The 25,490-nt window shown below is 38.6% G+C and overlaps 1 protein-coding gene across 1 annotated transcript; it reads right to left on the reverse strand.

Annotated features, from left to right (window-relative positions):
* Nucleotides 1-860: 860 nt before the first annotated feature.
* On the reverse strand, nt 861-25,258 carry LOC103511868 (transcription factor Ken-like). The gene is made up of 5 exons (XM_026825491.1): nt 25,163-25,258; nt 24,602-24,966; nt 24,347-24,429; nt 1,527-1,700; nt 861-1,343 (listed from the first exon to the last, which is right to left on the reverse strand). The coding sequence occupies exons 1-5, from the start codon at nt 25,256-25,258 to the stop codon at nt 892-894; spliced, it is 1,170 nt and encodes a 389-aa protein (XP_026681292.1). The 3' UTR covers nt 861-891.
* Nucleotides 25,259-25,490: the final 232 nt, after the last annotated feature.

The raw sequence follows: 25,490 nt of genomic DNA on the forward strand, positions 1-25,490 counted from the left end.
TAACAGCTTATGAATTTAGTAGAAGGAAATATCAAAATTTTATTGGCTGTCGACGTCGGGACCTGCCCTAAAACGTCAAGACATTAAAGATAAAAATAGAAAGTAAAAAAAAAAAAATCTCAAGAAGCAAGGATTGATCAGGGCTCTAAACTTTTGGGATCTGACAAATCCCACACTTTTGACGTGAAGTGTTTTTGATATCAGCTTTCTTAGAATCTAAATACACAACCTAAGACTAGTATCACAGACTTGAGAACATAGCATGTACATGTTTTAACATGTCAACCCCTTCCATCTTCCTTCAATAAGTTAACAATCACTTGGTTACCAAAAACTCCGGTCAGAATGAGATGGATGTGTAAATACCTACGTGATACCTACAAACTAGAAGAAGAAAAGATGACGCACTGAAAGTTTGAGATCAAAAATTAATTCAATCGGGTGCCTATACTTTGATTTGTAAGTCATAACGGTAGGGGGTCAACATGTTAAAACCAAAAAGATCAGCTTTATTCGGACAGCTTGGAAGCACATGACATGAAGCCAATGTCATTCTGGCTCAGCACTGAGGTTTTTACTGAGTAGCAGTGATACACTGATACCTACAAACTACAAGAAGAAAAGATGACGCACTGAAAGTTTGAGATCAAAAATTATTTCAATCGGATACCTATACTTTGATTTGTAAGTCATAATGGTAGGGGGTCAACATGTTAAAACCAAGAAGATCAGCTTTATTCGGACAGCTTGGAAGCACATGACATGAAGCCAATGTCATTCTGGCTCAGCACTGAGGTTTTTACTGAGTAGCAAGGTAGGGGGTCAACATGTTAAAACCAAGAAGATCAGCTTTATTTGGACAGCTTGGAAGCACATGACATGAAGCCAATGTCATTCTGGCTCAGCACTGAGGTTTTTACTGAGTAGCAGATTATTGTGAGGTCCTGATAAATGACGAATCAGGTCCTGTAAGGATTCAAACGTCATTGAACAGAAGCAGCAATTGAAGTGACTACTATTCCCATCATCGTTCACAGAAGAGATGACATTGCGGTGGACAGAGCAGAGGTGCTTGAGGAGATGAGCTTTCTGTTTGAACATTGCTACACAGAGACGACAGGCAAATGGTTTCTCTCCCGTGTGAACGCGAAGGTGAGTCTTCAAGTTCCAACTCATGCCGAACTGTTTGCCACAATACGTACAGCGATATTCCCTGGCACTACCGACGTTGTTACTAGTCGTGCAACTCGACTTGCTGATCATATCTTCATTTGTACTGTTTGTGTCTTCATGCTCATGGTTCGTGTGACCCCCTCCTGGTCCGGATAAACTGTTCAAGTTACCTGAAACATGAAAAAGAACAAACTTATTCAAATGCTCTTTTTATATCCTCTTTCTTAGGGAGGTACACTTCTCATCAATACATCAGTTCCATTTTCAGGTGGGGTCGAGCTTAATCTTATCTCGACTTATTCGACGTAGGTACAAACTTTTCTAGTCGGAAAAATCTAAATCCAACAACTTACCCGGAGTAGAGGAGTCCCCTCCCGTCTGACATAAGGACCATGGTCCCCAGGGTGCATCATTGTTGCCTATGCCGCCATAGCGAGGGGAAGCGGGCCGCTGAATAGGAGAGCCTTCTTCGCTGGGTGGACGGTACTTGACGACTATTTCTTCTACGGAATTTGGTAAGAGAACACCCGGGTCAATAAAATGAGGCAATTTGAAAGAAAAAACTACGGTTAATAGTAAATTGAACATTTTCTGGGCTTTACTTTGCATCGACCAACGTGACAACCAATACCTGAAACATGACACAATATGTAAGGAGAGTATGTAGATACAAAACTGCTACACTCAAGGTCTGTTTGACAATACCTATACATTTAAAAAGCATATGAGTTACTTGTGATAGATATCTTTCATCTATGGTTAACCTGGGGCATTCCTGATAAGTCCTCTCACTCCTCAAGGCATCAATCAGTAAAAACAGACAAGCAATAAACTATTTTCAAAATCAGGAAAGACTTGACGCTCGGTCCAGTCTAGTTGTTTAGCTAAAGCAGTGATGTCTTTGTGCTTCCATTTGGAGCTTTTTGAGTATGCGGTAGACAAGACTTCATTGTAAGGAGCTGCCTTCTTTTTAATATTCTTTATTCCTACTGAAGCACCAATGGGTGCAAACCAATACCTGAAACATGACACAATATGTAAGGAGAGTATGTAGATACAAAACTGCTACACTCAAGGTCTGTTTGACAATACCTATATATTTAAAAAGCATATGAGTTACTTGTGATAGATATCTTTCATCTATGGTTAATCTGGGGCATTCCTGATAAGTCCTCTCACTCCTCAAGGCATCAATCAGTAAAAACAGACAAGCAATAAACTATTTTCAAAATCAGGAAAAGAGTGAAATGTTTTCTAGAGTTGACAGATAATCTTGAGATCTTGTAGGCCTTGGACATGATTCCTGATGAGCAGAGGGGCACACTCAGGGTATTTTAGACAAGGTTTCAAAGTTTGTCTGACAAGGAAAATAATAGTAATGTTACATACCTACATTGCATAACATGGAAATAACCTAGAAATAAAGCACTTACTTTTCTAGGAAAAATCTGAGCAACAACATCCCCAAAGCCATCGGTAGAGGATAAAACAAATGCCGGTGATCTGCATATTGGATTTTATCATTGGGTTCCAGATCAGACCATGTAATGTTGGGTGGGAGCCAGATATTTGGATTCCAGAACCCATCCAGGACAGTTCTCACGATACCCATGTACCTAATAGGATGAAGAAACAAGACAAATAACACAGGGCACTGGGACTTCACTAGAGTATTTGTTAGATTCGCTTCAATAGCAAACACATTAGATTCGTAGAAAACACTTCAACATGACTTCATTGCACTTATTTCTAGAGAAAAGTAGATTGCCAACAATACTGAAGATACAATAAATTTTCCAAAGGAGGGTATCGAGTTAACCACCATAAGAGTAGGTAGGTAACTATCTACCAGGACGTATTAATAATAAATTATTATTGTCCATGGTAAGAACCGAACCAGAGTCTTAGGACAAAAGTTCGAAGGTAGGTAGGAATCCGGTTCAATTTCCACACTTTAACAACCTTACTCTGAAATTAAAACAGAGAAAAAAAAAGAAAATAAAAGAGTTCATTATTGATTAAATTTAAAATTTATACCATTTTTAATGTAGGTAAAAGAAGATGGAAATTTATAACAATTTAATATAAATTTTAGATTCTAGAAATAAAAATTAATACTGGCCTTCAATTTCTTAGGTAAAGGATCATTTTTTAAATGTAAAAAAAGGATAGCAAGACTAAATTAAAACCCACAAAATAGGTAGCATAACACTATTTATTTCTCCTAGTATCTATCTATTTAGATCCTAGAATATAAAAATATACAGCAAACTCAAGGCGATATCGAAAGGACAGAGTCAATTTAGAAACGAAATGAAAATGAGATATGAAAACTAGAGTATTTGTTAGATCAGTTAGATTCGCTTCAATAGCAAACACATTAGATTCGTAGAAAACACTTCAACATGACTTCATTGCACTTATTTCTAGAGAAAAGTAGAGTAAAAATGAGCTCACTCCTGATAAAAAGACCAAGAATCAAGCAATAATCAATCAAGATTCAAGAAATCAGAAGTGGGCGGAAAGGGAATGGGAAATTCAGATTCACCGGAAACCCGCAGCCGGAAACTTTCAAAGATAAACAAACATACTACGCGGCAACTCACATGTGTACTGCGTGTTGCGTTACACCGGAAACCCGCAGCCGGAAACTTTCAAAGATAAACAAACATACTACGCGGCAACTCACATGTGTACTGCGTGTTGCGTTACAATGGATGAGTTTTACGGCGTAATAAAGAAAGCCAAGGCTGTTGAATCGGCAGGTGCTACCTGCTGCTCGTAGGTAGCAAGGTAGGTATTCTTTGAAATCTCGGTACCTACCTACTTATTTTCGTATGAAAATCTACGACTTTTGATATAGGTATCGTAGTACCTACCTAGGTAACTCAGGTTAGCTTACCAAGTTGGATTTGTTACAAAGCATCAACTTCGCACTTTTCAAAACATGTAATGCCCTTTTCCCCCCTAGAAGTGCGGTGTAGGTACAAGACAGTCTAAAGTGAAAAATCTTTCGCGGAATGGACCACTTGGGTACCTACTTTGCCAACAATACTGAAGAAACAATAAATTAATTTTCCAAAGGAGGGTATCGAGTTAACCACCATAAGAGTAGGTAACTATCTACTATCTACCAGGACGTTTAATAATATTATTATTGTCCATGGTAAGAACCGAACCAGAGTCTTAGGACAAAAGTTCGGAGGTAGGTAGGAATCTGGTTCAATTTCCACACTTTAACAACCTTACTCTGAAATTAAAAGAGAGAAAAAAAGAAAATAAAAGAGTTCATTATTGATTAAATTTAAAATTTATACCATTTTTAATGTAGGTAAAAGAAGATGGAAATTTATAACAATTTAATATAAATTTTAGATTCTAGAAATAAAGATTAATACTGGCCTTCAATTTCTTAGGTAAAGGATCATTTTTTAAATGTAAAAAAAGGATAGCAAGACTAAATTAAAACCCACAAAATAGGTAGTATAACACTATTTATTTCTCCTAGTACCTACCTATTTAGATCCTAGAATATAAAAATATACAGCAAACTCAAGGCGATATCGAAAGGACAGAGTCAATTTAGAAACGAAATGAAAATGAACCTGAAGATAGTATAAAGTTTCATCGTTGTAATCACCCACATTTTATTCTCATCCCACCCGACATTGATAGATAATATTTTAGTTTTAGGAGAAGAGAGAGTGAGAGCCAATCAACTGACTGACATACATACGTAAAAATGGATTGGAGTAGAAAAGAGAGGGAAGTGAAACTGACCATTTGAGATCAAACAATACTTTTTCATCCGGACCCGTAGGTACCTCCTGAACTTGAAGGCAATGTGTTATAACCACTAGGACAGCATGCAAATAACTACTAGCACTAGCACTAGAACTAGAACTAGCACTTGGACAGCATGATGTGATGAGATTGACCAACATGAGAAATAACGGGAGGGGGTGGGGCTAAAATCTTAAATGTTATAAATCATTTGTTTATACTTTACAATATTACAATTTAAAACTCAATTCTGTACAATTCTATTGGTAAGCTACTGCAGGGAGCGAGATCAATTCTGGCTTCTTTGGATCAAGCGCGCCGGCGCGAACGTCAAGAGTTCGAAGCGCCGCGCCGCCCGACTTAAATGAACAGTGGGAGAATAGATATATAAAAAAAAAAGAAAAAAAGTACTACCTATGTAGGTATGCTTGTATGCAGTACTTAGGTACCTACATAGATTAACAGCTTATGAATTTAGTAGAAGAAAATATCGAAATTTTATTGGCTGTCGACGTCGGGACCTGCCCTAAAACGTCAAGACATTATAGTTAAAAATAGAAAGTAAAAAAAAATCTCAAGAAGCAAGGATTGATCAGGGCTCTAAACTTTTGGGATCTGACAAATCCCACACTTTTGACGTGAAGTGTTTTTCTCGCAAGGCTTGGGAGGACCCCATAGCTCCGAGTTGATCTCCAGTAGATCGAATAAATCAACGAGGTCGTTCATTTCGTTGGGCTGAAATCACAACAATGAGGAATCTTTTTAGAAAGGTAGATTTGAAATTTGCAGCTATCATTGATAAGAGCGTTGACTTGTGGGCCTGCTCAGGTGAAGTGTATTTTGGTGTCTGCGCACGTAAAAATTTTTAGAAGATCAAAAATGGACCAACATTTCGCAAGGCTTGGGAGGACCCCATAGCTCCGAGTTGATCTCCAGTAGATCGAATAAATCAACAAGGTCGTTCATTTCGTTGGGCTGAAATCACAACAATGAGGAATCTTTTTAGAATAGGTAGATTTGAAATTTGCAGCTATCATTGATAAAAGCGTTGACTTGTGGGCCTGCTCAGGTGAAGTGTATTTTGGTGTCTGCGCACGTAAAAATTTTTAGAAGATCAAAAATGGACCAACATTATTAAATAACGTTAGACTAGACCAGAGGTTATCTGATAATCTGATTTGGACATTTCTTCAAAGCAGTTCAGGTGTCATATTCCACCCATGGGACTTCAAAAACTTCAGAGGTCAAAATAAGAGTGAGGAAAGTCCAAGGCGAGCAGTTAAACTTTGGCAATTTCACAAGAGTGCGTTCTCTAAAGTGGGAAAGTGGGCCAAGTTCACTCGCATCAGGTTAGATAATACTATAGTGACATCTTCACCACTAGGCACCAGGCTCTAGGAACCTTGGCCTAGATAATGGAGATCGAATGTATTCGAGTCTGTCAATGTAAGGTGAGCCGATTTCACAAGTTCCTTTTATAATTTCATGTAAACAAGCTTGTGACACGTGTGCTGTTGCTTTTATATTAGGTTCGAGTCGTTTGAGAGACAGAGGGGAGACCTTGTGTTGAATTTCAATACATAATCAAAGAGTTGGATCAATCTTGATTATTGATCACAACATAATCAGACAAATACGTGGTTGTAACAATGCTAACAATAGAACTTCTTTTCTTTCTTTGAAAAGCAAGGCGTTATTAATACAATGCCTTCATATTATGCTGTCGCACGATTTCAGTGACCTTGTTCAGTTTAAGGGGTTTATACCTACATACATACAGTAATGTGGTTCAAGGAATTTTTGGTCCTGTCTTGGCATTTTTCAAAGAGATTGAGTCATTAGAATCTTTTCACGGAGGTAACACGGAGGGAAGTCGCTAAAGTTAAATTAGACTTACCGGAACCGACGCTTGACCCGTGTATAAGAAGTGCAAAATCGTTTTCATGTGGAACACTTTGATATCGGGGAACTGAATGTAGACTGGACTGCCCAAAGGAAATCTGGCCTCCTCTAGGAGCCTCTTGATCAGTGGACTAGCCGAGGCCAGCACCAATCGGTGAGCGTGTAAGATTTCGCCTCGCTCGCAGATCATGGAAATATCTGTACAGTTCTCAGAGTCGAACCATTGCCTCACTTCATCAGCGAGGCTGGGGTGGTGTAGCTTGTACTTCAAGGTCAGGTGACCCGGTGAGTTTTTATCACAGACTGACATTATACATCTGAAACAGACAAAGAAAAACGATTAGTACAGAGCTGATACCGGTGTGGGCCAGCTTAGAGGAGACTAAACATGTATTTAGCAAATTTCACACATATCCTAGGGAAAACAAACAAATTGGATACATAGGTAGATGCGTAATGGTTTTGGAGGTGATAAATGTGGTACAGTTTGCGGGGCAAAGCCCGCAGGTACCTACTCTACAGGCTCTATTTATACTTTATGGCCATTGCTTCTGTTTAAAGATAACTCTATCAGGTGTTTTAGCTTCTTGTAAACAAAACAACAGCATGACCCTCAGCAATCAAATGAAACGCAATTCCATTTCCATTTGTAATGGGAAATGCGGGGAAATAAAGGAAAAAACAAAGAAATGAGTGACGTAATTTGGAAGCGTATCGTGCTCATGAGTTGTGACTATCAAGGAACAAGGCTCCGGTAGCGATGAGATTCTAAGGCCAATTTTCAACTTGAAGGCTAGCGGAAATTACTTTGAGAGAGTACATACAGAATGACTCCACAGTCTACAGTAGTAAGTAAGTAAATATGGTGAACAGTAATATTTACAGCGTAGTCCGGATACTACCTACGTTGCGTCGTATCTATGGGATTACCAAACTGTGAGGGATAAGATTGTAAGATCTGAGGTAATGAAGACATTTGGGCCATATTTCCCACACAGATTGTGTAAAATGCTAGTATTTTTTATAAATATTTACAAACTTCGTCCACCGTTCCCCTTTCTTCCAACACTCATCAGGCGAGCGAACTTCAAGAGTTCGAAGCGCCGCGCCGCCTACATTAACACGAAATAGAGTTTCATGATTTTTCGGCATTTTTAATTCAATTTTTCTATAGTCCTCACAATACATAGGTAATGAGAAGGGTACCTAGTATTCGTACTTATCTACTGACTTTTGTATTATAAAATTAATTTTCGCCAACCCAGTATGTCTGATGTTTCCTTCCAGGTAAACACTGCTATCACCCATACTATCATCTTCACCTTACATGCATCAGTAAGGTATGATTAATTCATTGGTTATTTCATCCTTGACCAGTTGCCTTCACCTGTGGCCTATGGTCCCATGACTGTAGATGTAGAGGATGCATGCATTCCAATCTTGTGTACAATCTAATGATCAATGTCTTCTATAAATATGCACTTGTTCCTATTGTCTTTTGTTATTGACCGTGACCGTGCCACTTCTCTTTCCTTTTCCTTCATATAGTTCATACCTATACGCAATATACAGGAAAAGGAAGACAGTAGGTTCCTGTGGACTTGTGAAGTACCTAGAAGGACTTGTCAGTTAAATAGGGAAAACTGAGTGATATAAAATTAGATTTGAATGTAAGAAAAATTGTAGCATGTGTGACCCGACTCAAGAGTGACTCTGATGAATACCCATGTACCTGCCTATTCACGACTTTTCTTTGAAAATATGGAAAACCGAAGTCATACACATAAAAAATTAGCACCTGTTAGAATGTTAGATGAATGGGAAGATTGTACCTAAATTAATTTAGGTAGGTACCTATAGGTATGACGGAAATTATCACGTATAAATTTCATGTTAAGCACATTGCATAACTAATATAGATTCCAGGCAGCCATAAGAAAAATAATATAGGGGGAACTGTAACGACGGACGGCGACAGAGGTAGGTATTATCGTTCCGAAAGAGAGATGGACGACAGGATGGGAAAAAACCAGACGTTCCGAGAACGAACCTTATCTGTACTGTATAGGATGAAATTCGCCCCGGGCGAGAATTAAACCCGCGACCTAACGCCACAAAGTTTCCTTCAATGAGAGTTTTCTTTAGCAAGTTGGTTTCTTTTAGTTCCTCTCTTGACTTTGCTCGAACGTTGTTAGTTTTTCCATGAGGGTTTCTCAAGATTAAATCAAGGAACCAATTTTAAGAGTACCAACTACCTACATTTATTTGTGTAGGTACAATGACCTAAACATATCAAAATTACAAGTTTCGATGTCTATTCGACGATCTGAATTGATGAGAACAGCTATAAAATTACGGATCCAATTTTCTTGCGAACAATTGAATGTTATTTTGAATAAGAACATTGCTAGACTCAACAATTTCCTTATGAATAATCGAGAACGAACATACAGAGAGCTAAAGACGTTCTCTAAATCTTGAACAATAATCAACGTCCATTTTCCCTGATCGAAAATAAAACTGATTAATCCTCCATGATTCAGCGGAGGCACTGCGAAGAATGCAAGTGGTACCTACTCGTTCCAGTAGGTCTGAGGTAGAGGAAGTACCGAGTGAAGGTTTCACCTTGACCTTGGTTGGAGGATGCTTGCTGCTTGCTACTCAGTTTCATCACTACTTGCTTTGCCAAGGTCTCGCCAGGTCTCTCTTTAATTCACTTTCATTTTCATTGCGTCGAGAGTATACGCGCGAGTTTGTATGGCTATACTGGATGGTGTCACAGATCCAATACCTAAATGTAGGTACGTAGAGAACTTGTGGAACTGTGATCTACTGTATTGGGACTCTCAGATCCAATATTACAACTTGTGCGGAATCGTAATGGTAGTGCTCTATCTAGGTACTGTAGTTACTAACATAGGCGTATTTACTGGAACTTGGCCTGGACTGCGGTGAGCTAAGATGGGAAAGCTAGTAAGGGGATTACATCCAAGCATCAGCATAATTGAAGATGATGATGCTGATGATGATTATTTTTACTAACAAAAGATGAAATTGCCTTAGTTACCTAAGGCCTAAGGCATCTGTGGGAAAACTCGGATTCAAAAAACAGCTGAAATTCAAGCCCAATATCCAAAACCCCGACGGATGGTTATAGGTTCCTTTCACGCAGGATAGGTATGCGATGCGTGAGTCGTAAACAAGTGCCGCAGCCCAACAATCTCTGATCTCTTGGCCAAAATTTGGCCCTAAGAACCCCGGGGTTTATAAGTCCATGTTAAAGTTAATTTTGGCTTCTGCTTATCACAACACGTCCAAAATTTACTTACAAAAATTCCACAAAGAATCAGGGGGAACAAAAATGGCAAGTTTATTTTCTCGGGTTCTTTTTTCTCGAGTGTTTCATGGATCACACTATGTTCTCTATTTATTATTATGTCGGTACATATATCAATGTAGTAAGGCAGATTACCTGTCATTCTATCAGGTGACAAGGCTACATGTCATCTGGGAAAGCCTAAACAGGATAGATGGAGACCTGTTTCGCTTCCCGGGTCGCCCTGGAGATTTTCCCCGTTTGAATCTCATTATTTTACCTTGCCAGGGTAACGGAGCTTTGTTCGTCAATTTGGCCCGGTTTGAGGGTCCAATGGTTAAGGTAATCACAGAATTTAATTTCTATTGGCAGTTAACGATTTTTTTGGCCGTTAACGAAATGATCACAAAAATCTCCTGACAGTAATTTTATTACCAATTACCTCCTATAGATTAAATCTTTCTTGGTTCGACTGCTCATCTTGGTAATCCTAAATGATCCCAAAATTGGTCTGATTTTCATGAAATTTTCACTCATTTCCCGATTTGGAAAATTTGAACCAAGTCCAATATTTTCGCATTATTTTGCATAGGTTCCCTAAACATAGTGCAATAGAAAGCAAAAATATCAACACTAATAATGATAATAAAATTGTTATCTTATCTTGACTCCTTGATTCTTTCGCTCTCTTGTTCTCTCTTCCCATTTACTGTGGAGGCCATTGCTCACAATGTTTTTGCTTCTCATACGTGTTACATATTCATTACTAATACCTGTAAGTAAAAATACTGATAGTATGAAAGTAGATATAATTACTAGTTTATCAATGGAAATAGACTTGCTAGCACCCGATATCTTGACAATCACCTTGAAAACTTGAGAGCTCGGGAAAGCTTTTCATTGACACAGCTAGCACAGAGCTAATGTGTACTTATAGACTACAAGTACTTGTATTTATATAGATAGATACTAGAAGGTGGTATCTAGATAGGTAGGTAAGTAGGTATAGTAAAGCGGGTGATAAATTCGGAATCGATGTTAGAGAGAAAATAAATAATGTTCTATTGCTATTCTATACAATTTTATCAAAATAAATGTATGGGATTAAACTTTAAAGCTTTTACATTTTTCTGTTACATTGAAATACGCAATACTTTTAAATGCGGGATTTTTTTTTTTTTTTTACAATCAACCCTAATGCGTTACGTGTCTTGCTGGTGTGCTATTTTTGAAACTAAAATTTTAACCCCATTTTCATCTTATTGTGTTTCTCATTCGCAAACAAACAAAAAAGGAGAAAGGACCGGGACACAATACAGGGTTCGCGGGGAGGGACTTTTCCGCGTACGAATTTCCTACTTTTCAGCCCGGTGAAACTGGTTTCCTTTCTATTATCCCTAGATTCCTTTCTTTGACAGGAACAAAAGAAATGTGACGATCTTACATTATCTAGGAACTACTGAATTTCTTCCTTTTTAGTCCGTCCTTCCTTTATTATTACTAATAATAAAAGGTATAGTGGACGGACTATTGTATTCGCTTCGGTGTCGTTATAGGGAAAAAGTAGGTAAATGCGGAATTGCGGATGCCTACACCGTATTCTTTCAAAGTGCCAATGCGAAGTGCTACGCTCTCCCTATAGCGCGAACAGAGGATTCCATGACTGACAAATCCTTGAACCTCTGGATCCCCAAAGAAAGTAATCAAGTTTCAAAGGATCAGATACGCCAATAAATAAGACCAGAAACATAAACGCTAAAGTCAATCTCATAATGTCCCAAGTCCCAACCGCAATACAGGATACCTAAAAGATCAACCAAGTTACCACAGAGAACGAAAGGGCCCTCTCATGTGGAAGAGGAATTGGAAGACATAATAGAAGATAATACTGTGAAAGAAGATTATGCAATAGATATATGTAGATAGAGAATACCTACACAATAACGAAAGAAATGTCTGCTCCAGTCTCCAGTTCGAGTTCTCATAACAGACATGAAGAAATGGAGATTACACGTAATTATTTTACTATTTGATATTTCTAATTTCGACCGCGTGTAGGTAACTTGGGTAATTCCTGATGGATTTCCTACAGACTTTCTGAGCAGGGGTTTTCATAAGGATATCTTGGTACTCAACGGAACGTAGCGGTTAAATTGGGTGGGATATTACAGTAAAATACTATTATTCTATTTGGATTAGTAAGTTAGCTCTATTAAAGATAGGAAAGGTACGTACTCGTACTTATGTACTACTTGAAAACGTGCTAATTGACTCATCAGTCTGATATTTCTAATTTTGACCGCGTGTAGGTAACTTGGGTAATTCCTGATGGATTTCCTACAGACTTTCTGAGCAGGGGTTTTCATAAGGATATCTTGGTACTCAACGGAACGTAGCGGTTAAATTGGGTGGGGTATTACAGTAAAATACTATTATTCTACTTGGATTAGTAAGTTAGCTCTATTAAAGATAGGAAAGGTACGTACTCGTACTTATGTACTACTTGAAAACGTGCTAATTGACTCATCAAATTCATTTAGGATGAAATTGATTCAATTGACGAAAACGCGTGAGTAAATCTCAGAACACTCAATGGAAAACGATCCAGTGTCCTAAATAACTAGAAACGCACGCAACAGTGACCTAAATTCTGGCTCGATTACAAAACGGAGTGTGAATCAATTGGAAGGGAAACGTTTGATCAATGGGTTTCTGTTTCTACTGATAACGCTTACTACAAGGCCGAACGCCGATTTGTTACGAAAGCCCAGCAAGATAAGTCGGGACGAGAATAGATTCGACTGTACTGTAGTAGAGTGGGTGATTGTCACTACTCACTACAGCTACAATGCTTGGATAACTTCCTATTGTGAAATATGAAGGTACCCGTCACTTCATAGGGAAAAAGTAGGTAAATGCGGATGCCTACACCGTATTCTTTCAAAGTGCCAATGCGAAGTGCTACGCTCTCCCTATAGCGCGAACAAAGGATTCCATGACTGACAAATCCTTGAACCTCTGGATCCCCAAAGAAAGTAATCAAGTTTCAAAGGATCAGATACGCCAATAAATAAGCGCCTTGGAGATTTTCCCCGTTTGAATCTCATTATTTTACCTTGCCAGGGTAACGGAGCTTTGTTCGTCAATTTTGCCCGGTTTGAGGGTCCAATGGTTAAGGTAATCACAGAATTTAATTTCTATTGGCAGTTAACGATTTTTTTGGCCGTTAACGAAATGATCACAAAAATCTCTTGACAGTAATTTTATTACCAATTACCTCCTATAGATGAAATCTTTCTTGGTTCGATTGCTCATCTTGGTAATCCTAAATGATCCCAAAATTGGTCTGATTTTCATGAAATTTTTCACTCATTTCCCGATTTGGAAAATTTGAACCAAGTCCAATATTTTCGCATTATTTTGCATAGGTTCCCTAAACATAGTGCAATACTGACAGTAATTTTATTACCAATTACCTCCTATAGATTAAATCTTTCTTGGTTCGACTGCTCATCTTGGTAATCCTAAATGATCCCAAAATTGGTCTGATTTTCATGAAATTTTCACTCATTTCCCGATTTGGAAAATTTGAACCAAGTCCAATATTTTCGCATTATTTTGCATAGGTTCCCTAAACATAGTGCAATAGAAAGCAAAAATATCAACACTAATAATGATAATAAAATTGTTATCTTATCTTGACTCCTTGATTCTTTCGCTCTCTTGTTCTCTCTTCCCATTTACTGTGGAGGCCATTGCTCACAATGTTTTTGCTTCTCATACGTGTTACATATTCATTACTAATACCGGTAAGTAAAAATACTGATAGTATGAAAGTAGATATAATTACTAGTTTATCAATGGAAATAGTCTTGCTAGCACCCGATATCTTGACAATCACCTTGAAAACTTGAGAGCTCGGGAAAGCTTTTCATTGACACAGCTAGCACAGAGCTAATTGTAAGTAAAAATACTGATAGTATGAAAGTAGATATAATTACTAGTTTATCAATGGAAATAGACTTGCTAGCACCCGATATCTTGACAATCACCTTGAAAACTTGAGAGCTCGGGAAAGCTTTTCATTGACACAGCTAGCACAGAGCTAATGTGTACTTATAGACTACAAGTACTTGTATTTATATAGATAGATACTAGAAGGTGGTATCTAGATAGGTATGTAAGAAGGTATAGTAAAGCGAGTGATAAATTCGGAATCGACGTTAGAGAGAAAATAAATAATGTTTTATTGCTATTCTACACAATTTTATCAAAATAAATGTATGAGATTAAACTTTAAAGCTTTTACATTTTTCTGTTACATTGAAATACGCAATACTTTTAAATGCGGGATTTTTTTTTTTTTTTGATAGAGAATACCTACACAATAACGAAAGAAATGTCTGCTCCAGTCTCCAGTTCGAGTTCTCATAACAGACATGAAGAAATGGAGAATGGAGTGAGAGAGAGAGTGCCAACCAGAGCGAAGTAAGAAGCGAGAGGAGAGTTCAAAGCAACTTCTACCTCTGCATCCTTATGTTATATCACAATGATGTTTCCTGTGCTAATCCAGTTGAATGAATCCATGTAAGGGCTATAGTGGAGACGCCATATCACCAAATACAATAAAATGCAAGAGGCAGCCCTCTCTCTAGCTCTAGCTCTTAGCAGGATGCATTACCACATACGCGCGAGTTTGTATGGCTATACTGGATGGTGTCACAGATCCAATACCTAAATGTAGGTACGTAGAGAACTTGTGGAACTGTGATCTACTGTATTGGGACTCTCAGATCCAATATTACAACTTGTGCGGAATCGTAATGGTAGTGCTCTATCTAGGTACTGTAGTTACTAACATAGGCGTATTTACTGGAACTTGGCCTGGACTGCGGTGAGCTAAGATGGGAAAGCTAGTAAGGGGATTACATCCAAGCATCAGCATAATTGAAGATGATGATACTGATGATGATTATTTTTACTAACAAAAGATGAAATTGCCTTAGTTACCTAAGGCCTAAGGCATCTGAGGGAAAACTCGGATTCAAAAACAGCAGAAATTCGAGCCCAATATCCAAAACCCCGACGGATGGTTATAGGTTCCTTTCACGCAGGATAGGTATGCGATGCGTGAGTCGTAAACAAGTGCCGCGCTGATGATGATTATTTTTACTAACAAAAGATGAAATTGCCTTAGTTACCTAAGGCCTAAGGCATCTGTGGGAAAACTCGGATTCAAAAAACAGCTGAAATTCAAGCCCAATATCCAAAACCCCGACGGATGGTTATAGGTTCCTTTCACGCAGGATAGGTATGCGATGCGTGAGTCGTAAACAAGTGCCGCAGCCCAACAATCTCTGATCTCTTGGCCAAAATTTGGCCCTAAGAACCCCGGGGTTTATAAGTCCATGTTAAAGTTAATTTTGTCTTCTGGTTATCACAACACGTCCAAAATTTACCTACAAAAATTCCACAAAGAATCAGGGGGAACAAAAATGGCAAGTTTATTTTCTCGGGTTCGTTTTTCTCGAGTGTTTCATGGATCACACTATGTTCTCTATTTATTATTATGTCGGTACAAATATCAATGTAGTAAGGCAGATTACCTGTCATTCTATCAGGTGACAAGGCTACATGTCATCTGGGAAAGCCTAAACAGGATAGATGGAGCTTCTGCTTATCACAACACGTCCAAAATTTACTTACAAAAATTCCACAAAGAATCAGGGGGAACAAAAATGGCAAGTTTATTTTCTCGGGTTCTTTTTTCTCGAGTGTTTCATGGATCACACTATGTTCTCTATTTATTATTATGTCGGTACATATATCAATGTAGTAAGGCAGATTACCTGTCATTCTATCAGGTGACAAGGCTACATGTCATCTGGGAAAGCCTAAACAGGATAGATGGAGACCTGTTTCGCTTCCCGGTTTGCCTTGGAGATTTTCCCCGTTTGAATCTCATTATTTTACCTTGCCAGGGTAACGGAGCTTTGTTCGTCAATTTGGCCCGGTTTGAGGGTCCAATGGTTAAGGTAATCACAGAATTTAATTTCTATTGGCAGTTAACGATTTTTTTGGCCGTTAACGAAATGAATGACCTTGTTCAGTTTGGGAGGTTTATACCTACATATAGTAATGTGGTTCAAGGAATTTTTGGTCCTGTCTTGGCATTTTTCAAAGAGATTGAGTCATTAGAATCTTTTCACGGAGGTAACACGGAGGGAAGTCGCTAAAGTTAAATTAGACTTACCGGAACCGACGCTTGACCCGTGTATAAGAAGTGCAAAATCGTTTTCATGTGGAACACTTTGATATCGGGGAACTGAATGTAGACTGGACTGCCCAAAGGAAATCTGGCCTCCTCTAGGAGCCTCTTGATCAGTGGACTAGCCGAGGCCAGCACCAATCGGTGAGCGTGTAAGATTTCGCCTCGCTCGCAGATCATGGAAATATCTGTACAGTTCTCAGAGTCGAACCATTGCCTCACTTCATCAGCGAGGCTGGGGTGGTGTAGCTTGTACTTCAAGGTCAGGTGACCCGGTGAGTTTTTATCACAGACTGACATTATACATCTGAAACAGACAAAGAAAAACGATTAGTACAGAGCTGATACCGGTGTGGGCCAGCTTAGAGGAGACTAAACATGTATTTAGCAAATTTCACACATATCCTAGGGAAAACAAACAAATTGGATACATAGGTAGATGCGTAATGGTTTTGGAGGTGATAAATGTGGTACAGTTTGCGGGGCAAAGCCCGCAGGTACCTACTCTACAGGCTCTATTTATACTTTATGGCCATTGCTTCTGTTTAAAGATAACTCTATCAGGTGTTTTAGCTTCTTGTAAACAAAACAACAGCATGACCCTCAGCAATCAAATGAAACGCAATTCCATTTCCATTTGTAATGGGAAATGCGGGGAAATAAAGGAAAAAACAAAGAAATGAGTGACGTAATTTGGAAGCGTATCGTGCTCATGAGTTGTGACTATCAAGGAACAAGGCTCCGGTAGCGATGAGATTCTAAGGCCAATTTTCAACTTGAAGGCTAGCGGAAATTACTTTGAGAGAGTACATACAGAATGACTGCACAGTCTACAGTAGTAAGTAAATATGGTGAACAGTAATATTTACAGCGTAGTCCGGATACTACTTACGTTGCGTCGTATCTATGGGATTACCAAACTGTGAGGGATAAGATTGTAAGATCTGAGGTAATGAAGACATTTGGGCCATATTTCCCACACAGATTGTGTAAAATGCTAGTATTTTTTATAAATATTTACAAACTTCGTCCACCGTTCCCCTTTCTTCCAACACTCATCAGGCGAGCGAACTTCAAGAGTTCGAAGCGCCGCGCCGCCTACATTAACACGAAATAGAGTTTCATGATTTTTCGGCATTTTTAATTCAATTTTTCTAAATATATTACCATATGAAATTTTAGACGGTTTTGTTATGATTAGGTGGGTCTGTCTCTAAATCCAATGATAAGCTTTGGTAGGTGTCAGGTAGGTGCACTTTCTAATTTCTTTCATAATACCTATTCACATCATCCTTGTGTGTTGACAGTTTCTCAACTTCTCACTTTACCTACTTTACCAAAAATGTGACAAGGCAAATGATGAAAAAAAAATATTTCTTTCGTTAGGGATCCGAGTATTTACGATGGCTGACTGCGGTTCACACTGGCATATAAGCCACCCCCGCAGCACCTGTGACTCGTGGAGTCTCGGTCATTTAGGGGCCCCGCAGTAACATAGTTATCTGTCTAGGGAGGGATGATTTTATTTGGAAAATCCACTGACTACCTAACAGACCGCGGAATATGCGTTTTAAAGTCACTACACACGAAGAGTCCATTGGGATCTAGTCCATTGTCCCACAGATTGCTACAATATATTTAATAGGAATAGGACGTTCTAGAAATCAAGCAGAGTTATAGAACACGGGCTGTGTCCAGTACTGATTTCGCTCAAACAATAAGTACGATGGTATACCTACGTCCATTAATTTAGAAAGTGTTGGATATTGAAGCGGCAAGCTTTTGATATACATATAAAAAAGAAATTCGGACCTTTTTCCATTAACATTGGCTACAATTTTATAGGTGGCCACCTTCAGCAAGTATCTTTTGTAAATAAAATCACCTTCCGATTTTACTCGTAGGTATATCGATTTATCTAGGGCTGTCATCAAATTTCTCAATTCGACTTTAACAAAATAATCTTTTATTGACTGGTTCTTTTTATTGGCAAAAAGGATGCACATCAATTAAGCATTTCTTTGAGAATTTCTCCATGGAGTTTCCTGGGCAAGCTTTTGATATAAAAAAAGACATTTGGACCTTTTTCCATTAACATTGGCTACAATTTTATAGGTGCCTACCTTCAGCAAGTATCTTTTGTAAGTAAAATCACCTTCCGATTTTACACGTACATCGATTTATCTAGAGCTGTCATCAAATTTCTCAATTCGACTTTAACAAAACAATCTTTTATTGACTGGTTCTTTTTATTGGCAAAAAGGATGCACATCAATTAAGCATTTCTTTGAGAATTTCTCCATGGAGTTTCCTGATGACATTAACATTGACAGCTGGTTCCACTATTTTAACTACTGCTGCCCGTATCACTACTGTGTGCTAACATTACTGATAATACACATTAATAATTATGAGCACAAGAAATGGGAGAAATTTCTAAACAAATTATTTTTAAACAAAACGCTTTCTAAAAGATAACTATTACCATATGAAATTTTAGACGGTTTTGTTATGATTATAGGTGGGTCTGTCTCTAAATCCAATGATAAGCTTTGGTAGGTATCAGGTATCACTCAGGAACAGAGATGGGCAAAAATCTTGATTTATAATCGGATTTTTTTCTGACATCTTTTGCTACACTAGCCATTTGTCAGAAGATTTTCAGACAGGGCTAAAGTAGGACGGTGGAGAACCAAAAGAATCTTTTTCGCTGAAAAAATGATCCGGTGAAGGCAAACATGAACAGGGCACAGCGGTAATAGTAAACATCGGACATGAGAGTGCGTACCTACCAAAATAATATTTTTAGGTACGTACCTTCCTAAACGAGAAATGCCCAGCCATATTTATGCGTCTGAAATGCACTTTTCTGTTGGTTTTTAGTGAGTAGATTTTGTAGATTTCGGGTTTCTTTTCCCTTACAAAGTCGTAGGTAAATGTTTTATTTTTATCTTTAAACCAAGGTAAACTAAATCGTATAATAGTTGTAAAAGTAATCGGAGTGACAGTTTATAGAATTAGAGGACTAAAAATGGTGATAAAGAGGTAGGTAACTCCCAAAAACTGTTGATGTAAAGAAGTGTTACGATTCGACAGTCTCTAAATAAAGCATTAATACCTATCTCATCTAACTTGATATCTACCAGACCTAGGTGAGTGGTCAAGATGCTCTTTTGGGGGTAAATATGTGGTCGTGGGTTCGATCCCAGCCGAAGTATGAAATTTTGTCCTCAACATTAGGAATTTGACCACCAATCATAATTAAGTAATAGGTATGTAGTCTATGTAGGAGTAGCTCAAAATTGTTCGACAATTCGACCACAATAATAAAATTATGTAGGTAGGTAGGTACTTTGAGGTAAAGAGCCTCTTTAATCCTATTCGAGCTGTATAATTAGTTAATAAATTAGTAAGCACTACTGTTACAAGAGGTTGACAAGTGTAATTTACGTTGTTAACCTAGGAGCTCAAAAGAGAGCCGAGAGCAAAGAGCATAGAACTTTTTCCTTTCAGTTCTATGTGGTTTGAAGTCGGCGCTTCCCTCTACCTGCTCGATGCTCTATGCGCTATGCTCTCTTCTCCATTGTGTTTTTAGCCTAAAACAGCTTTTCTAATGCGGAATGGTGTTAAGAATCAGTCCAATCAGTTCTCAAATTACCTAATTGTGTTTCATCAAGAGACATCTAGAAGACCCCGTACTTATGAATATCCTCCCAATATTTTCCCATGGAAATCAAAAACTTCAAGTAAAGCTCAAAACTCAATATCCATCTTTGCGCCCTTTTTGAGTGAAACCTCTCAACTGTGGACCTTGCATAGAAAACTATGGAGAGATTGCAAGAAATAATGGAAGGGGATTGAATTTAAACGGCAAACGGCATTATCAGAGGACATCCCATTTAAATAAATGGCCAAGCAAGGAAGGGACTTTAATGAAAAGAAAACAAGGACTCAGGTAGCTCAGTTGGTTAAAATGGGTCATTTATTTTATTTTAGAAATAATTATTCCGTATATTTCTTGTTGACATTTTTTACGATGGTATACGTCCATTAATTTAGAAAGTGTTGGATATTGAAGCGGCAAGCTTTTGATATAAAAAAAGACATTTGGACCTTTTTCCATTAACATTGGCTACAATATTTTATAGGTGCCTACCTTCAGCAAGTATCTTTTGTAAATAAAATCACCTTCCGATTTTACTCGTACATCGATTTATCTAGAGCTGTCATCAAATTTCTCAATTCGACTTTAACAAAACAATCTTTTATTGACTGGTTCTTTTTATTGGCTAAGACGATTAGTACAGAGCTGATACCGGTGTGGGCCAGCTTAGAGGAGACTTAGCATGTATTTAGCAAATTTCACACATATCCTAAAGAAAACAAACAAATTGGGTACATATGTAGGTAGATGCGTAATGGTTTTGGATGTGGTACAGTTTGCGGGGCAAAGCCCGCAGGTACCTACTCTACAGGCTCTAAGTATACTTTATGGCCATTGCTTCTGTTTAAAGATAACTCTATCAGGTGTTTTAGCTTCTTGTAAACAAAACAACAGCATGACCCTCAGCAATCAAATGAAACGCAATTCCATTTCCATTTGTAATTGGAAATGCGGGGAAATAAAGGAAAAAACAAAGAAATGAGTGACGTAATTTGGAAGCGTACCGTGCTCATGAGTTGTGACTATCAAGGAACAAGGCTCCGGTAGCGATGAGATTCTAAGGCCAATTTTCAACTTGAAGGCTAGCGGAAATTACTTTGAGAGAGTACATACAGAATGACTGCACAGTCTACAGTAGTAAGTAAATATGGTGAACAGTAATATTTACAGCGTAGTCCGGATACTACTTACGTTGCGTCGTATCTATGGGATTACCAAACTGTGAGGGATAAGATTGTAAGATCTGAGGTAATGAAGACATTTGGGCCATATTTCCCACACAGATTGTGTAAAATGCTAGTATTTTTTATAAATATTTACAAACTTCGTCCACCGTTCCCCTTTCTTCCAACACTCATCAGGCGAGCGAACTTCAAGAGTTCGAAGCGCCGCGCCGCCTACATTAACACGAAATAGAGTTTCATGATTTTTCGGCATTTTTAATTCAATTTTTCTATAGTCCTCACAATACATAGGTAATGAGAAGGGTACCTAGTATTCGTACTTATCTACTGACTTTTGTATTATAAAATTAATTTTCGCCAACCCAGTATGTCTGATGTTTCCTTCCAGGTAAACACTGCTATCACCCATACTATCATCTTCACCTTACATGCATCAGTAAGGTATGATTAATTCATTGGTTATTTCATCCTTGACCAGTTGCCTTCACCTGTGGCCTATGGTCCCATGACTGTAGATGTAGAGGATGCATGCATTCCAATCTTGTGTACAATCTAATGATCAATGTCTTCTATAAATATGCACTTGTTCCTATTGTCTTTTGTTATTGACCGTGACCGTGCCACTTCTCTTTCCTTTTCCTTCATATAGTTCATACCTATACGCAATATACAGGAAAAGGAAGACAGTAGGTTCCTGTGGACTTGTGAAGTACCTAGAAGGACTTGTCAGTTAAATAGGGAAAACTGAGTGATATAAAATTAGATTTGAATGTAAGAAAAATTGTAGCATGTGTGACCCGACTCAAGAGTGACTCTGATGAATACCCATGTACCTGCCTATTCACGACTTTTCTTTGAAAATATGGAAAACCGAAGTCATACACATAAAAAATTAGCACCTGTTAGAATGTTAGATTGCCCCGACTCAAGAGTGACTCTGATCAATACCCATGAGCCTGCCTATTCACGAATTTTCTTTGAAAATATGGAAAACCGAAGTCATACACCATAAAAAATTAGCACCTGTTAGAATGTTAGATGAATGGGAAGATTGTACCCAAATTAATTTAGGTAGGTACCTACCTATAGGTATGACGGAAATTATCACGTATAAATTTTATGTTAAGCACATTGCATAACTAATATAGATTCCAGGCAGCCATAAGAAAAATAATATAGGGGGAACTTTAACGACGGACGGCGACAGAGGTATTATCGTTCCGAAAGAGAGATGGACGACAGGATGGGAAAAAACCAGACGTTCCGAGAACGAAACTTATCTGTACTGTATAGGATGAAATTCGCCCCGGGCGAGAATTAAACCCGCGACCTAACGCCACGAAGTTTCCTTCAATGAGAGTTTTCTTTAGCAAGTTGCTTTCTTTTAGTTCCTCTCTTGACTTTGCTCGAACGTTGTTAGTTTTTCATGAGGGTTTCTCAAGATTAAATCAAGGAACCAATTTTAAGAGTACCTACCAACTACCTACATAATTTATTTGTGTAGGTACAATGACCTAAACATATCATAATTACAAGTTTCGATGTCTATTCGACGATCTGAATTGACGAGAACAGCTATAAAATTACGGATCCAATTTTCTTGCAAACAATTGAATGTTATTTTGAATAAGAACATTGCTAGACTCAACAATTTCCTTATGAATAATCGAGAACGAACATACAGAGAGCTAATAAATCTTGAACAATAATCAACGTCCATTTTCCCTGTCGAAAATAAAACTGATTAATCCTCCATGATTCAGCGGAGGCACTGCGAAGAATGCAAGTGGTACCTACTCGTTCCAGTAGGTCTGAGCACTGGACATTATGAGGTTATAGACAAAAGCACCTCTTATCATTACATATGATTTGTCATAATAATATTATGATTCCCTTGAAGTACAAGCACTAAAATTCCCAAAGTCACCTAAATAGGCCGCAAGTCGTGACTCACCTAAACGAAATTTCATCAATGTAGGAGGGTGAGAACGGTATGAAGGGTGGATTCTGGGCGGGGGAGTTGTGAAAGCCAGGTCTGCGTTTCCGATGAGGCATAACCACGTAATTCTCGGGCGCTGTTTGCTGTTGCACTTTCTCCTGCAACTTCCTTTGCTTAGGTCTGAGGTAGAGGAAGTACCGAGTGAAGGTTTCACCTTGACCTTGGTTGGAGGATGCTTGCTGCTTGCTACTCAGTTTCATCACTACTTGCTTTGCCAAGGTCTCGCCAGGTCTCTCTTTAATTCACTTTCATTTTCATTGCGTCGAGAGTCGAGAGTATACGCGCGAGTTTGTATGGCTATACTGGATGGTGTCACAGATCCAATACCTATATGTAGGTACGTAGAGAACTTGTGGAACTGTGATCTACTGTATTGGGACTCTCAGATCCAATAATTATTACAACTTGTGTGGAATCGTAATGGTAGTGCTCTATCTAGGTACTGTAGTTAATAACATAGGCGTATTTACTGGAACTTGGCCTGGACTGCGGTGAGCTAAGATGGGAAAGCTAGTAAGGGGATTACATCCAAGCATCAGCAAACTGTTTGCCACAATACGTACAGCGATATTCCCTGGCACTACCGACGTTGTTACTAGTCGTGCAACTAGACTTGCTGATCATATCTTCATTTGTACTGTTTGTGTCTTCATGCTCATGGTTCGTGTGACCCCCTCCTGGTCCGGATAAACTGTTCAAGTTACCTGAAACATGAAAAAGAACAAACTTATTCAAATGCTCTTTTTATATCCTCTTTCTTAGGGAGGTACACTTCTCATCAATACATCAGTTCTACTTTCAGGTGGGGTCGAGCTTAAGCTTATCTCGGCTTATTCGACGTACAAACTTTTCTAGTCGGAAAAATCTAAATCCAACAACTTACCTGGAGTAGAGGAGTCCCCTCCCGTCTGACATAAGGACCATGGTCCCCAGGGTGCATCATTGTTGCCTATGCCACCATAGCGAGGGGAAGCAGGCCGCTGAATAGGAGAGCCTTCTTCGCTGGGTGGACGGTACTTGACGACTATTTCTTCTACGGAATTTGGTAAGAGAACACCCGGGTGAGGTGGGGTTTTAGATGGATTGTCCATCAGGTAAGGCGGATTTGAGGAACTTAACAAATGAGGACTACGATAATGCCTGTGAAAGAGAAAGGAACGTTCTATTAGAATGCTACTGGACATTATGAGGTTATAGACAAAAGCACCTCTTATCAAAGTTCATTACATATGATTTGTCATAATAATATTATGATTCCCTTGAAGAAAATTCCCAAAGTCAAATACCTAAATAGGCCGCAGTCGTGACTCACCTAAACGAAATTTCATCAATGTAGGAAGGTGAGAACGGTATGAAGGGTGGATTCTGGGCGGGGGAGTTGTGGAAGCCAGGTCTGCGTTTCCGATGAGGCATAACCACGTAATTCTCGGGCGCTGTTTGCTGTTGCACTTTCTCCTGCAACTTCCTTTGCTCTTCCACATCATCAATGGTATTGCTGTTGTAGTAATCCATGTAACGTGATTTCCGCTTCCGATAGAACAGGGCTTGATTTTCGATTTCTTGCTGGAGTCGCGTGGCGATTTTCTCAGCGCTGGTAGATCGCATTACTTCTTCTTCACTTGACGATTCGACCAGAGAGGAACTTTTTCTTAGAGGTTTATGACTATTTTCGGGCGACTGGAATCAAAAGACAAATAGATATCTACATCATTTTCTGCTAATTGGTGACCTTCTCATCGGATTAACATAGATAATTCTATTTGATAAGAATCGGCTGATTTGATATTGGTAAATTTTCTCCTGTTTGTAACACACTTTCTTTCCAAGTTTTTTTGACTATCTAATAATCCTTTTATTAAAACATTGGACTTACCTTAGATTCATTGTGTACTTCCGGATTGCTCAGCGACAGATTGACCGGGGTGGAAGAGCTTCTCCGTCGTCTCCTACTAGCGGTAATAGTAAACATCGGACATGAGAGTGCGTACCTACCAAAATAATATTTTTAGGTACGTACCTTCCTAAACGAGAAATGCCCACAGCGGTAATAGTAAACATCGGATATGAGAGTGCGTACTGCGTACCTACCAAAATAATATTTTTAGGTACGTACCTTCCTAAACGAGAAATGCCCAAGAGGCCACGGAACACCCTGTATAGATCAATACCCGCAATCATATTGATGGAGCATCTGAGTGTGT

The sequence above is a fragment of the Diaphorina citri genome, unplaced genomic scaffold, assembly GCF_000475195.1.
Source record: "Diaphorina citri unplaced genomic scaffold, Diaci psyllid genome assembly version 1.1 scaffold760, whole genome shotgun sequence".
Lineage (NCBI taxonomy): Eukaryota > Metazoa > Arthropoda > Insecta > Hemiptera > Psyllidae > Diaphorina > Diaphorina citri.

Excerpts from the sequence above, each read along its gene's own strand:
- LOC103511868 (XM_026825491.1), bottom strand. The coding sequence starts at position 25,258 with ATGTTTACTATTACCGCTAGTAGGAGACGACGGAGAAGCTCTTCCACC. Across the intron at positions 24,430-24,601 it reads ATTGATGAAATTTCGTTTAG|GCATTATCGTAGTCCTCATT; the intron begins GTGAGTCACGAC and ends TCTCTTTCACAG. Across the intron at positions 1,344-1,526 it reads AGGGGACTCCTCTACTCCGG|GTAACTTGAACAGTTTATCC; the intron begins GTAAGTTGTTGG and ends TTCATGTTTCAG.